Source organism: Hypomesus nipponensis, chromosome 18 (genome assembly GCF_054491055.1).
Source record: "Hypomesus nipponensis isolate SF chromosome 18, ASM5449105v1, whole genome shotgun sequence".
Classification (NCBI taxonomy): domain Eukaryota; kingdom Metazoa; phylum Chordata; class Actinopteri; order Osmeriformes; family Osmeridae; genus Hypomesus; species Hypomesus nipponensis.
The window spans coordinates 5,785,300-5,801,625 of record NC_140378.1 but is presented as its reverse complement, the minus strand read 5'-3'; the positions used below and the strand labels follow the sequence as shown (position 1 = coordinate 5,801,625).

The 16,326-nt window shown below is 45.2% G+C and overlaps 2 protein-coding genes across 2 annotated transcripts; one reads left to right on the top strand and one right to left on the bottom strand.

Moving 5' to 3' along the window:
• Positions 1 to 70: 70 nt before the first annotated feature.
• Positions 71 to 4,410, bottom strand: ribc1 (RIB43A domain with coiled-coils 1). Its single transcript, XM_084680204.1, has 8 exons — positions 4,241 to 4,410; positions 3,171 to 3,389; positions 2,869 to 3,080; positions 2,577 to 2,691; positions 2,046 to 2,164; positions 1,016 to 1,252; positions 604 to 770; positions 71 to 320 (listed from the first exon to the last, which is right to left on the bottom strand). The coding sequence occupies exons 2-8, from the start codon at positions 3,367 to 3,369 to the stop codon at positions 239 to 241; spliced, it is 1,131 nt and encodes a 376-aa protein (XP_084536330.1). The 5' UTR covers positions 3,370 to 3,389; positions 4,241 to 4,410; the 3' UTR covers positions 71 to 238.
• A 166-nt stretch (positions 4,411 to 4,576) lies between these two features.
• Positions 4,577 to 15,415, top strand: LOC146251701 (structural maintenance of chromosomes protein 1A-like). Its single transcript, XM_084680203.1, is given in 27 exon segments — positions 4,577 to 4,942; positions 5,422 to 5,610; positions 5,743 to 5,855; positions 6,066 to 6,155; positions 6,157 to 6,270; positions 6,462 to 6,700; positions 6,830 to 7,088; positions 7,436 to 7,576; positions 7,693 to 7,775; positions 7,915 to 8,014; positions 8,282 to 8,389; positions 8,487 to 8,672; positions 8,834 to 9,013; positions 9,786 to 9,932; positions 10,308 to 10,445; positions 10,561 to 10,677; positions 10,794 to 10,900; positions 11,008 to 11,149; positions 12,225 to 12,370; positions 12,488 to 12,641; positions 12,733 to 12,840; positions 12,954 to 13,110; positions 13,428 to 13,582; positions 13,742 to 13,893; positions 14,064 to 14,133; positions 14,235 to 14,345; positions 14,491 to 15,415. Coding segments are annotated over 27 exon segments (3,696 nt in total). The 5' UTR covers positions 4,577 to 4,833; the 3' UTR covers positions 14,572 to 15,415.
• Positions 15,416 to 16,326: the final 911 nt, after the last annotated feature.

Below are 16,326 nucleotides of genomic sequence, written 5' to 3'. Positions count from 1 at the left end.
CTGTCATCCCTGTATCCCAGGTGTGTGCTTATCAATTCTAAAAAGAAACTACAACGATAAAACCACCAAGTTCCCAGAGTTCCACTGTATTTGAGGCCCATAGCTCTCGATAAGTCACCTGTTGACTAAATCGTTGAAAACAGCATGGTAAAACTAGACTTTATTCTACATGCTTGTTTAGTGTTGCTGGAACATGCTGGAGTGTGTTCTCTGTAAGTTCAGTTCTGGATGAGGGAGGTCAACGAGAACTGCTGTTGAACTGGGTGAAGTAGTGGACTGTAGGCTTGTTGGTGTACACTTGATTCTTCAAGTACTCCTGGCTGGAGAAGACAGAGAGAACAGTCAACAAACATCCGGGACAAAAATATCTATTTTATCCAGGTATTATTCAAGAGATATACTTTCACATAGACTTTTTTTCCCAGTGTAATGTGAGGTACTCATTTGAAGTGTACGTGTTGGTGCGGCATGTGTGTGTTTTGTATACTGTACTTATGGGAGTGCGGTGTGTGTGTACAAGCATCTGTGAGTGTGTGTGTGTGTGTGTGTGTGTGTGTGTGTGTGTGTGTGTGAGTGTGTGTGTGTGTCTGGGCCCTCGCTCACTGTTGGCGCTGCTCTCTGGCCAGCTGCTCGTTGTATTGGCCCATCTGCATCCTTTTCTCTTTCTGCAGCTCCGCCCTTTTCTGCTCCTCCTCCTCCTCCCCTCTGGTGCGCAGCATGCGCTTGAAGTCCCAGGCCACATCCCTCTGCTTCTCAACCTCTCTCTGCCTCTGAGGAGAACACCAAACAGGAGGAACACATGATGTTCTTGAGCAGGGAGAGAGTGATTTGACACATGATATACAATTGGACAAGATACTACGGATATACCTTCATTATATATTTTAAACCCTTTATGTTAATGAAATTATTTGAAATTATAATAACAAATACTAACGCCTCATTTCTATACACAAATAGACTGTTTTGGGCTGATTCTAAAGCCAAGACTATGCAGGTCTGCTATGTGCACTACCTCTTTCTCAGCCCGTTGTTCCTCTCTCTGCCTGTAGATGGCGCTCAGCTGCACGCCGCTCATTCCCCTCCAGCGGTCCGTCAGTATGCGGGGCCCGCCCCGGCCGCCGGCCTCCCTCTGCGCAGCCTCTGGGCACTCGGTTAGGATGTCGGAGGTCATCATGTGACACACCTCCGAAAGCTCCTCCCCCTCCTTCCTCATACGCTCCTTCCGCTTGAGCTCCGCCCTCTCCGCAGCCTGCAGCAGGCAGGTCGACGTTAGTTTCGAACGCCAATCCTCATGTCGGGGCCCCGAAGGTAGACGCAAGTGAAATACTCTAACATCTTGTGGAATCCTTTATATACTTCTCTGCATTGAGGACTACATGAGTGGGGCTTTGGGAATGATTACACTGGCTCATCTCCACGAGGCAAGCTCAATCAATGAAGAAGGGCTAGCGTTATTTGACAGCATTATTCAAGGCTGTCAGTTTGAAAGAGATAATGAAATTGGGGGTTCTAACCTATTATTTGTGATTATTGCTTTGCCTCTTCCTCTGGGCACGTTGGGGTCAACCACGGGGTCGACAGACCCACAGACCACCTGGGACCGTTACTAAAAGGGGCTTTGTGGATAAGGGGGTGCTGGATGGACGGAGCCTCGAAGTGCAGTGTAGCATTGTGTGAGCTAATGCATGTGAGGGCCAATTAGCGGGGCTGCATAATTGACGTGAGAAATGGCATGAACCACAAGCGCTTCTAACGAGGCGTCCCCGCGGATGAGCCATCCAGCGGAGTCAGTCAGGCAGACGAGAAGAGGGTTTTCAAGAGGAGGTCCGGCCCACGCAGACTTCAAAGCCACTTCAGGTTGCCTAGCGCTGAAAACATGGTCGTCGTTTCCCCCCGAGCGAAAAGCGCACGCATCGTTTACCGCCTTCAATTAGTTTAGTTAAATCCCCCCCCCCCCCCAAAAGAAAACATCCCGCCACCCAGCTACACGCGCATACCCGTGTCTATGTCTTTCTTCTTCTTCTGTGTGTGTGTGTGTTCACCTGAGCCTGATTGTAGTTGTTGAGAGCGATGCGGGTGGCCCTTTTACACTCTTCCTCCAGAGCATCTAAGTGAACAGACCTCAAGTCCTGGTGTACCAGTGCCTGGCTTACCAGCAGCTCTATAACTCACACACACACACACACACACACACACACACACTGAACGTCATTGCACAAGCCTGCAATGCACACTTCCCTGCACACCTCCACACTATCCAAACAAACACTTAACATCACAAGCACTTCCAGTCTTTTACTATTCATGCCCAACCCACACATAACACTTCCCCAAGCAGTCCCACACACAGTGCTCCTACAAACATGAGCATCCATCACAGCCACCTGGGAATAGGGAGTGTGTGTGTGTGTGTATGCATGTATGTGTGGGTGTGTGCAGGGGGAGTGTATGATTACTTGTGCACGAGAGCATGAAGCTTGAGTATGATTTACAAAGGTAGCGCCGGAGTCAGTGGTACCTGTGTGTGTGCGTGTGTGTGTGTGTGTGCGCGCGCTCTGTGAGTGTGGTTAAACCTTTGTGTTGTTTTTCCTGCAGTCTTCTCTCTCTCTCCTCCCTCTGTGCTCGAAGGGCTCTCTCTGTCTGCTCCATCTGAGATCTTCTCCTCTCATCTTCTCCAATGTCTTCTCCCTGAGCAAAACACACAATGTGCAAGCTTCAAACACCTCGCTAAAAGCTTCTGTGCAATGAGAATCCCAACATGTCCTAGCGGTATTACAAGAGATTATGTGAACATAAATTGTATACCATTGTTCTGGTCGATATAAGTAGCATTCAACTGACACGGAATATGTCATGATCCAGTACCTGGAATACTTTCATACTAGCGGGACCTAATTCAGACTCAGACAACTCGAGTGCCCCCTGCTGGTCAAATGTAAGATCTGCATCGAGGGAGTCTTCTGCACGTTGATGGATTTGATGATACTGGATCAGGTTCTTGTTCAACTCTGCTCTCATTTCCTCCTCTTGCCGTTGCTGGTGCATCAGTACTTTATCCTGTGTCACTCTCAGCAAGTCTGACAAAAAATAGACTTCAGTTCAGTCAACAAGTTATTTCCTGTCGACAAACAGGCTAGATGCCCGTGACCTGTGCCAACAATGCTTACCGAAGGCCATCTCTCGTTGCCTGGCCATCTCATCCCTCGCTTTTCTCTCAGTGACCTGTTGCTCCAGAGTTGGAAGATCCAGCCCCATGACTCGATTTCTGGTGTTGAAGATTCGAGCCTGGCGAGCAGCTTCTGCTACTCGTCGGCGGTTCACTGCCAAGTCAGCAGAGTTGTCCACCGGCAGGTCGACTTTATACATGTTCCCCGTTTAGGATTTGTCTGGATGAGATCAAATTGCACTGTTAACCCCGGCCGAACAACGGACCCGCGGCCTACACAGGATCACAACCTTCTGAGTTAGTCAAACTGACCCGCATATAAGAAGTCTCAAGTAGGCCCTACGTGTCAAGTTTCTATATACTGTAACATGCATGTGTTACTGTAACATGCAGTACAAATGACAAATGCATGTATTATTATATTACCTGTACATATTATATTACACAGACATAGTATTATACCATGTCAGTAGAGTACTCTACAGGTGGGTGTGACATTCCAAAAGTGATTCTTTAAGACACTTGAGGGGCTGACTGCAAAAGACAACAATCTGACCCACGTTTGAAACTAAAAGTGATGTCCGATACTGTACACAGTAAAAAGGAAACAATATACATAAATGCATCAACAAAATAATAACATTAAACTGAAAAATGTAAATAAGCATATAGCCTTGGCCTTTTTCACAAATGTGTTTATTGAATAAACTATATGTGCAATGTGTAGGCTGTATATTATAAGGTAGGTGTTGTCTAGCTTGTTCTTACTGAAATAAGGGAGTCATAAAAACAATTCTAACATCGTCAGATTGTCCTGCTAGAGCTTAGGTAAGGTTAGGGCTATAGATAGGCTATGTGCTATGTGCTATGCGGTAGGACACTGACAAGGACAGGTAAGACAAATATGGACTCCCATCATGCTGTACATAGCCTACTGTACTTGAGACAAATTAGTCATCATAAAAAACGATTAATTTCCTCGACTGGGAGAGCAGAGGTTGATTTGTTGATTGCAATTAGATTTATTTGAATTCAATATCATAATGTAATGTGAAAATCACTGTAGCTTACCACAAAACAGGAGCAAATACATCGGTCAAGATATCGTTCCCGCAACTATGCACTGTCCTCCTGTCCTTGTTTAGGTGTTTAAAGTAACCATGGCAACATCAGTTAATGCAACAAAGTATCATGGGGCAAACCATAGTTTTATTGGATTATCGTCTGACCATCAAATACATTTAGTTATAATTACATTTAAATACATATTTAGGGAGAAATAAACAAACATGCCAAGTGAAACAAAAGTTTTTCACAGGTTACATTTGGATACGTTATACAGTTGCTGAGATCTCGCGAGGAAATGTTGAGTTACGCGCGCTCAGGGGGTGTGCAGCAGGACTGTAAAATGGCGCATTGTTGTTGCAGACGTACATTTTAAAAGCTTTTTTGCGAGCTTATGTAGTCAGCTAACGACTTAGCTGTTTTATCAGTTTATACTGTAATGTAGAATTACTGTATTTCATATTGAACGGAGCGATTTAGTCAATTTGCGTGCATGCTACTTGGAGTAAGCTCGTAAATCTATCTACTAGCATTAACGGGCTAACAACACAACGCCGATTTGGTCTGTTTTCGCAGAAGAAATCTTATCGTCTGCAATCATGGGTTATTTGAAATTGATCGAGATTGAGAATTTTAAATCCTACAAAGGAAGGCAGATTATAGGCCCCTTTCACAAATTCACTGCGATTATTGGACCCAATGGATCTGGTGAGTACTACGGCTAGCCAGTTTTGTAAGGGTTAACTTGCTATGCTAACGTATTACCATGCATTAGCATGCTACTTAGCTAGTCTGTCAGATGAAGTAAAATTACTTGTCACGGGTGAAAGTTAAAGTATTTCAGTGTTCTTCGGAATGCTAGAGACAGGGTAAATTATTGTTAGGCTACCCTGTTGTATTCACAAAGATAATATACAATACGTTACAGTACAGTAGATAATGCAATTCATTTAGTGTGTTCTTTAAATGTGCAAACTCGAGTTAAGGAACCTGGACACTTTAATTTTCTTTGGGATCAAAGTGGGTTGAATATGTTGCTTTAGCTAGCTGTTAATGTTGACATGAACGAGCGCCCAGTTATTCACTAGAGTCAACAACCACGGACCCCTAAAATGTCACTGATATACTGAATCAGTGGTACCCTGGTAATGTATATTGAATCGTATTTACATCTAATTTATTCCCAGGCAAGTCGAACCTTATGGATGCCATCAGTTTTGTTCTGGCTGAGAAGACCAGTAACCTGCGTGTGAAAACCCTAAAAGACCTGATCCACGGGGCGCCTGTGGGGAAGCCTGCTGCCAACAGAGCCTTCGTTAGCATGGTGTATCGCGAGGACAACGGAGAGGAGCGCACCTTCACCAGAGTAATCATCGGTAATACAATGACAGCTCCCCAACATACACATCATAAGCTTATTGACAACTCTTTCAAGATCAGTTAGGCTGTGCTAGTTTCGCCATAACTGTACTGATAATAGTTTGCACCTTTTCTGTGTTACTTCTCAGGGTCCTCTTCAGAGTACCGGATCAACAGCAAGGTGGTGGGGCTAGCAGAGTACAGTGAGGAGCTGGAGAAACTGGGCATCCTAATTAAAGCCAGGAACTTCCTGGTGTTCCAAGTGAGACATCTAAACTGAGTCATGCATACAGTCTTAAAAGTTGACATGAAACTGTTTGCTTGAAACAAAGAATCAAACTTGTGAAACTGCAAAAGGATTGAAGTGAACCACAGTAACCTAAGTTCCCATAAACAACTTGTCCTCGTAGTTTATTTAATCCACTGTGCAAGTTAGCCTATTGGTGATCTCTTTTATTTTTTTACCCACTAGGGAGCCGTGGAGTCCATCGCCATGAAGAACCCCAAGGAGCGTACGGCTTTGTTTGAGGAGATCTCTCGGTCAGGTGAACTGGCTCAGGAGTCACGACCGTAGGAAGAAGGAGATGGTGAAGGCAGAGGAGGACACTCAGTTCAACTACCACCGCAAGAAGAACATTGCCGCTGAGCGCAAAGAGGCCAAACAGGAGAAGGAGGAGGTGCAACTTTTTTTGATTTGTTATTCCTGTCTTGTCTTGAACTGAAATACAGACCCCTCACTCTGTTTTCCACTGTGCCACTCTTCTGACCCAAGAAAATGCCCATTGATGACCTGCCCCACCCCAAACACACACTCAATGATGTCAATACACAAAGTTCTCTCTTGCATAACCTTGCTGTTGTCTGTCAGGCTGAACGCTACCAGAGGCTGAAGGACGAGGTGGTGCGCGCCCACGTCCAGATGCAGCTCTTCAAGCTCTACCACAACGAGGCAGAGATCGAGAAGCTGAACCGCGAGCTGTCCCACCGCAACCGGGATATAGACAAGGACCGCAAGAAGATGGACCATGTGGAGGAGGAGCTGAAGGAGAAGAAGAAGGAGCTGGGGAGGATGATGAGGGACCAGCAGACGGTGGAGAAGGAGATCAAGTGGGTGATGATGGCGGTGAAGCGGTGGTAGATGATGGGCGCGGCCGTAGCTTTGGCCTGCGCCTCCATTCGAAATGAAGTCACGTTATCTCATCCTAAACTTGTACCCCTCCCATCCTGCCTCCCCAGGGAGAAGGACTCAGAGCTAAACCAGAAGAGGCCTCAGTACATCAAGGCCAAGGAGAACACCTCCCACAAGATCAAGAAGCTCGAGGCGGCACGCAAGTCCCTGCAGAACGCCCAGAAGATGTACAAGAAGCGCAAGGCGGACATGGAGGAGCTGGACAAGGAGATGGGGGCGGTGGAGATGACCAAGCAGGAGTTTGAGGAGCGCATGGAGGAGGAGGCCCAGAGCCAGGGCCAGGATCTTACCCTGGAGGAAAACCAGGTAGGTTCATCAAAACATGAACCCTCTGCGTAGGGTTATGTGAATGGCCCGTACGTGTTCTCAGTGAATGAGACGGCATGTTTCTGTAGAGTTTTTAAGGGGATAATCTGTGGAATTTTGCTAAATGCCGCTTTCTTTCAAGTTAATAAGAAATAATTAAACGAAAAGATTAAACAAACATTTCCCCAACGTTGCACTTTTAAACTGCCACATAAATACAGAAGCCAAAAATGTTTATATATTTAAGACCGTATTCAGGTAGCAAGTTATTTTCCACCTTACTGTACATCCAACAAATGCACCTGCCTGCCATACGTTACCCCCTGTGTGTGTGCGCCTCTGCCCAGGTGAAGCAGTACCACCGTCTGAAGGAGGAGGCCAGCAAGAGAGCTGCCACCCTGGCCCAGGAGCTGGAGAAGTTCAACCGCGACCAGAAGGCCGACCAGGACCGTCTGGACCTGGAGGAGAGGAAGAAGGTTGAGACTGAGGTAAAGATCATGCATGATGAGGAGGAAGATGGTGATGTCAGAGATACTCCTAGAATGCATCTACTGTGCCAAGTGTGAAACAGGAAACGATGCATCATGATGTTGTGTAACTGCAGGCCAAGATCAAGCAAAAGATCCGTGAGATTGAGGAGAATCAGAAGCGTATTGAGAAGTTGGAGGACTACATCTCTACCAGCAAGTATGGACCTTTTTTAGTTTTTTAATGTATTTTTAAGTTTGTCATTTACTGCTTTTACCAAGTGTTATAATTTACCACACGCAAAGGTCAAGATCACATGACTCACTTGCTCAACTTATTTTATGATGTGATTGGTCAGGCAGTCTTTGGATGAGCAGAAGCGCATGGAGGAGGAGCTGACTGAGGAAGTAGAGATGGCCAAGAGAAGGATCGACGAGATCAACACGGAGCTCAACCAGGTAACAGCGCGTGGACCTACAGCAGTAAAAAGAAAGCTGACTACTGTTATTTGTGACAGCCCTGACCTTTCTTAAATGAAAGATGTAGATTTTAAAAAATGTCATAAAATTACTACTACAAATAAAGTGCTGAGAACACAACATAGTGGTGTTTATATTGTTTAGTAGGAGAACTTCACCTCTAGTACCCAACAAATACTTTGAGGACAGGAAGTATGTTTATGCTTCTGTAATAACACAAAATGCCTTTTTCTTGGTGCCTCCTAGGTTATGGAGCAACTCGGAGACGCCAGAATCGACAGGCAGGAGAACAGCCGGCAGCAGCGCAAGGCTGAGATCATGGAGAGCATCAAGCGACTTTACCCCGGATCTGTGGTAAGACTGGAGACCAGGACGTCTTTCACTCGCCAAATGGTGCGTCTAAATGTGGCACCTTGCTCAACTCGTCCTCCTCCCCCTCCCTCCATCGTAGTACGGCCGCCTGATCGACCTGTGCCAGCCCACCCAGAAGAAGTACCAGATAGCCGTCACCAAGGTGTTGGGGAAGAACATGGACGCCATCATCGTGGACTCTGAGAAGACGGGGCGAGACTGTATCCAGTACATCAAGGAGCAGAGAGGAGAGCCTGAGACCTTCCTGCCCCTGGACTACCTGGAGGTCTGTGGGACCGTCTCTGGAGGCGAAGGCCAGCAAATGTCTTTCGGCGGAAGAAATATATATGGAGTGTCTGAAAAATCCATCAATCCCCAGTGAGGAATAGAAAGTTGGTTTGAAGGAGTAAAAAGTGAGTGAAATCAGGACATCCATGTGTGTTGTAGGTGAAGCCCACAGACGAGAAGCTAAGAGAGCTGCGTGGGGCCAAGCTGGTCATCGACGTGATCCGCTACGAGCCGCCGCACATCAAGAAGGCCCTGCAGTACGCCTGCGGCAACGCGCTGGTGTGTGACAACGTGGAGGACGCGCGGCGCATCGCCTTCGGAGGACCCTACAGACACAAGGTGACGATGCGGCCGCAAGGCCACTGATGTGGGACAGGAGCCAACTGCTTTTTCTCAGCAGTTGTAGTTCCATATATGGTGTGCTTGTACTCTCATGATGGTTGTTGGGGCTGGCAGGCTAAGCTAGCTTGTTGCAATATGGCTAGGATTACCAGACATGGAAGATTCTCCAATAACCATCCGGTCTGGCATTTGGAGACACTTTGGTTTCCCCTGTGAATTATGAGGGAAAGACACTGGTGGATAGGAGATATATATATATATGTATATGTGTATGTATTTTTCTTTTTTTTCTTTTCTTTTTATGATAAATCTGCAACACGAGAGTGACATCAGTGGGAATACGTCAAACTTGTCAACTCATTTATGCTGACATCACCCTAAGTGTCAATAGGTGGAACAAGGAGTAATACACTCACTGCAAACTATCCCCACAGCATTTAGGCAGCCATTCCCAACTGATTTAAAGGCACAATAAATCACTGTGGCAATTGGTACATTTATAGTATTTATATAAAATTCGACATAACCTTTAAGAAATCAAGGACATTTCTTTGCCATTTCTTTTTTTTGGCTGCATTGAAAACGTACCGAACCATGTCAAAGCGTAAATTACATTAACCGTTTCTAACTTCATAATGTGAGGAAAATACCCTTAGAGATCAAAGACCATACCTTTTAATAGACCAAAGCTTTTAGTTTCTCCCATCTTTTTAACTTCCCTCCATCCCCCTCTCTCTCTCTCTCTCTCTCTCTCTCTCTCTCTCTCTAGACGGTAGCTCTGGACGGCACTCTCTTCCAGAAGTCTGGTGTGATCTCTGGTGGAGCCAGCGACCTGAAGGCCAAGGCCAGGCGCTGGGATGAGAAGGCTGTGGACAAGCTCAAGGACAAGAAGGAGAAACTCACTGAGGAGCTCAAGGTAAACACATGACATCACAATGATGCTGTCCGTTGTAAATACTGACCAAAATACATAGTTCACACAGGCAACATGTGTAATAGACTGGCAAAACAGACTGAACAAAAGTATACATTCAACCATTTCAAAGATGTTATTAATACGGTAAAAGGTATGTTTAATGGTTTCTTGCCTTTGGTTAATATCTAGAATATTTTATTTAATATCATGAAACATGGGACCAACATTTGTTGTGTACATAATTAAGGTGCTACCTCATTAAAATGGTGCAAAGCGCTACAAAATGTGTTGTATCAGTTACTTCTGGTTCACTGTTCTTGAACCTGTTGAGTACTACATTTCCCACAATGCATCACTCTTTCCTCTCGATTACAGGAGCAAATGAAGGCCAAGAGGAAGGAGGCGGAGCTGCGTCAGGTGCAGTCCCAGGCCCACGGCCTCCAGATGAGGCTCAAGTACTCCCAGAGTGACCTGGAGCAGACCAAGACACGCCACCTTTCCCTCAACATGCAGGTACGAGGAGGAGGGCACATGCAACCCCATGGCCAGTCAACATGTGACAGGCTAGTTGACCGTGCATTTTAAGATTTTTGAATAACAAACCCTTATTTTCTTCGACCACCTGTAGGAGAAGTCCAAGCTGGAGAGCGAGCTGGCAAACTTTGGGCCCAGGATCAACGACATCAAAAGGATTATTCAATCCCGCGAAAAGGAAATCACTGACCTCAGAGACCGCATGAACCTGGTGAGGAACGCCCCCAAAATGTTCTGTTTTACCATCGGAAAGCAAGTAGTTCAAGTACACTGTGAGTCATTGGCTTAGGAACTAACTGGACATGTGTTTTGCGGTGACTTTGCCAGGTGGAGGACGAGGTGTTTATCGAGTTCTGCAAGGAGATCGGGGTGAGGAACATTCGTGAGTTTGAGGAGGAGAAGGTCAAGAGGCAGAATGAGATCGCCAAGAAGCGGTAAGAATGCACCCAGATGCACTCTGGACTTTGAAGTCTCTTTTCTTCTTCTTTCGTCCATTGTTTCCTCCCCGACCCTAACCCTATGTTGTTGGGCCGTGTGGCAGCCTGGAGTTTGAGACCCAGAAGACTCGTCTGGGCATCCAGCTGGACTATGAGAAGAACCAGCTGAAGGAGGACCAGGAGAAGGTCATGATGTGGGAGCAGACCGTCAAGAAAGACGAGAGCGAGATCGAGAGGCTGAAGAAGGTGAAAGAGGAGGACGTCGACCAGACCAAAACCTTTTGATAGGGATTCACTGAAAAATGCAATAGAAGTAGGGCTGCAACAACGAATCGATTTAAGCTGCAACAACGAATAGATTAAAATCGATTATTAAAAGCATTAGCAACGAATTTCATTATCGATTAGTTGTGCCGTGCGATTATTATGTCACTCAATATGTTGCGGAGATGTTTGAGCATAAAAAAAAGTTTAGTTGAGCGCGGAGCGGTGGTAGAGGAGTAACGTTGTTCTGAAACACATGGCGGAGAAATCAGTACGACCCAAGTCCTCCAAGGTGTGGGAGCATTTCACACTAAATACATCGAAACAGTGTGTTAATTGACCGAGGTGAAGTTATATTCATATTTGTCTCACATTCGGAAGATGCTACTTTGCAGCATTGCGTTAGGGACCGGGTGAAAATAACCCATACCATTTTGAAAAATAGTATCTTAACAATGTCTGGTATACTTCCACAGCCTTTACCTTTTCTATGAAGTTTCAAATGAAATGATAGAATATCACTAATCTTTGAAAATAGCTTAATCTTAACAAATCTTAACTTTTTTCAAAATGGTGTCAAAACATTTCTGAAATATACACCAGATTATTCTCAAACTCAAATTGCTCATCTTGGAAAAGGGCATTAAATTCATGCTAATATTAATAACTTTTTCAAAATGTGTGTGCCTGTTTGTGCACATTCTGAAGATTTTTTGCACTGTGAATTTCAACTGTCAGCTGTGTTTTTGAATAATGGGTTGGAAATTAATGCTTTTAAAAATGTTTTTATACGATTCATCGATGAATCGAAAAAAGAATCGTCAGATTAATCGATTATTAAAATAATCGTTAGTTGCAGCCCTAGATAGAAATCAAAATCACAAGCTTGTTGAATCACTGTTTAGAATGTAGGATGTGATGATGACTGGGCTTGCAACAGACTCTGCCTCGATCACTCCAATCTATCTCCCAAGCGCATTGTGTTGCCTTCTGGTGTGAAATGCGCTATACAATAACAATTTGATTTGATCTCTCCCCCGTCTGTGTCTCCTTCCAGGAGGAGCACAGGCACATGAAGATCATCGATGAGACCATGGCCCAGCTCCAGGACCTGAAGAACCAGCACCTCACCAAGAAATCAGAGGTCAACGACAAGAACCACGAGATGGAGGAGATCCGCAAGAAGCTGGGTGGTGCCAACAAGTGAGCACTGAGCCCACACACACGCTCCCTGTCAGCGATAATACCATTTTGAATGGAAAGTGAATGGCTGGGCCCCACTTGGATGGACAAACTAACTTGTGTGTGTGTGTGTTCCAGGGAGCTGACCCAGCTCCAGAAAGAGGTGACGGCCATCGAGACCAAACTGGAGCAGAAGCGCAGCGACCGCCACAACCTCCTGCAGGCCTGCAAGATGCAGGACATCAGGCTGCCACTCCGCTCTGGCACCATGGACGACATCAGCCAGGGAGAGGTATTACACACACACACACATACAGGCGTGTGCGGGCACCTCTTCTCACACACACCTGGTCCCTCACTGTCGTTGTTGTCCCTGCGTGTAGGGGACTCAGGCTGAGGAGTCGAGCAGCAGTCAGAGGACGTCCAGCACCGTGCTGGCCAAGGAGGCCCTCATAGAGATTGACTACAGCATCCTGTCTGAAGACCTCAAGGTAGGTACACACTGACCCTCCTCAGGTTGTTCAGAGAGCCCGACGGGGGTTGAGGTCCCTAGGACTCTAGCCATTCATGTCATTTCCTGTGTGCGCGTGTTCCCCCCCCCCAGGACGCCCTGTCGGAGGACGAGATCAAAGGGGAGATGAACCAGCTGCAACAGCGCCTTAACGAGCAGCAGAGCATCCTGCAGAGGATCAGCGCGCCTAACATGAAGGCCATGGAGAAGCTGGAGAGTGTCAGGGACAAGTTCCAGGAGACCAGCGATGGTGAGGGGAGGAGGGAGGGGGACGGGATGGAAGAGAGTGGTGTGCTCGGGAGAAGATGGTGGGCGATGTGGTTGAGCATAGGGGGGTAGGGCTGTGCTATTAGTGACACCCACAGCCACCGTTTACCTCGAGGCTTCCCCAAGACCTGACTCAGTTCAGTCACTTAAGCACAGAGGGAAGAGATTTCAAGAAAAGGAGACAGGGGAAATCCAAGAAGTCGTGTATTCACTTTGGTCCACGGTTCAGTCACTAAATCGACAACATAGGTAGACGTTGAGCATGGATCTCACTGCTCCCCTCTCTTGTGTGTGCCGCAGAGTTCGAGGCGGCCCGTAAGAGAGCTAAGAAGGCCAAGCAGGCGTTTGAGCAGATCAAGAAAGAGCGATTTGACCGATTCAATGCCTGCTTCGAGTCGGTGGCCACCAATATTGACGAGATCTACAAGGCCCTGTCACGTAACAGCAGTGCTCAGGTACACTCACACACACACACACACACACTACTTCATACCCAGTGAATCTAAAATGTCAATGACAGCCATGATGGGGTCTTAAAAGGCTGACAATAAACATCACAGCGTGGTGAAATTGAATCTTTTTTAGATGTTAAACTGGTGTGTGTCCCTTCCCAGGCTTTCCTTGGGCCTGAAAACCCAGAAGAACCCTACCTGGATGGTATTAACTACAACTGTGTTGCCCCTGGCAAAAGGTTCAGGCCCATGGACAACCTGTCTGGAGGGGAGAAGACAGTGGCAGCCCTGGCACTGCTTTTCGCTATCCACAGGTGAGGGAGGGGGGGGAAATAAAGAAAGGCCCTTAAATAAGCCCGGACCATAATATATATTCACAAACTAGATTACAAAAGGCTAAAGGTAAAGAGGATGGAAAGATGGAATGGGGTTAAGGATGATAGAAGTGGAATACTCCATTAAAGCTCTGTCATTGTTTCCAAAGCTACAAGCCTGCTCCCTTCTTTGTGCTGGATGAGATCGATGCTGCCTTGGACAACACCAACATTGGCAAGGTGTGCACACCGTATTAACATGTGATTTGTGCCATGTGCAAAGACATATCCCAGTGGAATGACTACATATTGGAACTGTGATGAATCATTTTGGTGTGTAGGTGGCCAACTACATCAAAGACCAGTCAGTGATGAACTTCCAGGCCATTGTCATCTCTCTGAAGGAGGAGTTTTATACAAAGGCAGACTCACTCATTGGAGTCTACCCAGAGGTTGGTGTCCTCCTGATTATAGAAAGACAAGAATATAGACACATGCATACATACATACACACACACACTACAGTTTTCACAGACTGATGTTGGAAAGGTAAGACTTTTGAATGAGGGCATAACTCTTTTTTCCCCTCTTTCTCAGCAAGGAGACTGCGTCATCAGTAAAGTGCTCACCTTTGACCTTTCTCAGTACCCAGACGCCAACCCCAACCCCAACGAGTAGGGTGCATGCTCACAACCCGCAACATTGGCATTTCCTTTGGAACCTTTCCATATAACTGCTGTCTGTGAATTCCTATATTTTTTGTTTTGTTAGTGTATCACAGAATCATGTATTCATTAGCTCAAATGTCATCATATTTTATAATTATCTGTGTTTTTTTATGTTAGAATAGATTTAGGACTTTTTTTCTAGATGGGATGGGAGAGGGTTGGGATGATACAAGCTCAACTATTGCTTTTTTGTAGGTGACAATATGAATAAATGTGCATTTATACAATTAAATTGTTGTGAATTTTGAATATAATGATTCCTTCAGGATATCCCAGTTTGTATCATGGTTACTTGTTTTTGGAAACAAACATTGTTTTGTAATGTATCATGCTTCTCAATTGCTTAACAGAACCTGCTTTTTGTTTCATATGAAACTTAGAATTTTATGGTTTCGCACCAACTGTTGTTTTAATCTTTTCCCTTTTCAATCTCAATGTATTTTGTGTTGAAGGTCAATGCATTTTTACCCTTGGAGATTTTTCACACCAGCAATGTTAACTGCATCCAAGCTCTTTGTCTGACAGGTTACAAACTGTGGAAACATTACTGTGTGATGTCACCTTTTTGATGTAGGTCAGTGTATGAGATCACAGATTACTGACCACATAATGATCGGCCACATAACCTTTTACAAGAGACATGTCTGAGTGATGTTAAGGGTACCGATTAGGTCCTCTACATTTGTCACAAGATGGCCTTTGTCCCCAGTGAACTAAAGTTACAGCTGTCCTCTATTTGACATGTCTACTCCACTGTATTGATTTCTTTCATTTAATAAAGCATTTTAACTGTTTGTTTTTGAATGACCACCTTCAATATGTCACACTTTTATAAATAAGAATTTGACTAATTTGTTAATAGTAGGTTTTCTGTTTGTATCCTCATTCCATAAAGAGCAGAGCACACTTGCTGGGATATTTTTAGAGATCATCTCAATTTTCACGTCAACCTTTCCCAAGTCTGGGATGGTTATGCATGTGTGTAAACCAGGTGCTTTCTGAACTGTAGGGTCTACCTCTATTCATGAATCACTTCAAAATCATGGAATGGTCTGAAAATATATATCAATAAGGGGCCAACATGTAGCTATCTCCCCTTGACATAAGAACACATGCATAGGAATCCTGAAGACTAGTGCTGCATGTGTGAAGAGACGGGTTAGTGTAAACCTTTTAGGGTTTCATTGGAAATAAAGTCAAGTACACAGAAATAAAAGATACTTTACTGGAATAAACTACAAATACGAACAAACATTAGGCAGTAGGTGGCGCTAAATTACCCAATACCCCACAATAGAGCAATTTTGGAGAAGTTATTGAATCCACATGATCTTAGTAGCCTTTAAGAACGGCCCTGTACTGAGCCATTATTGTCCTATTACTCGCGATTTCCAGCAGGCGCTCAGACAGACCTTACCTCCAAAGCTGATGAGTGGGGTAACTGAATCTGCAGCAGAAATCTTTGACATTCATATCAAATAAAGCTAGTCTAAGCTGTACTGTGGCGGTTAAACTAAATGGAACAAATGGACTTATGAGCTTATAGGCCTACACATTATTGCGTTCATCTTGGGATATCGTCCAAGAATATGATTGGCAGGCCTATTGCAAGTCTATTTCCAGATATATTAACATTTTTAGGGTCCCATGTTAACACTAACTCTTAAGAGGGAGAATTCTTTGGACTACTCATGCCCTTTTGTTC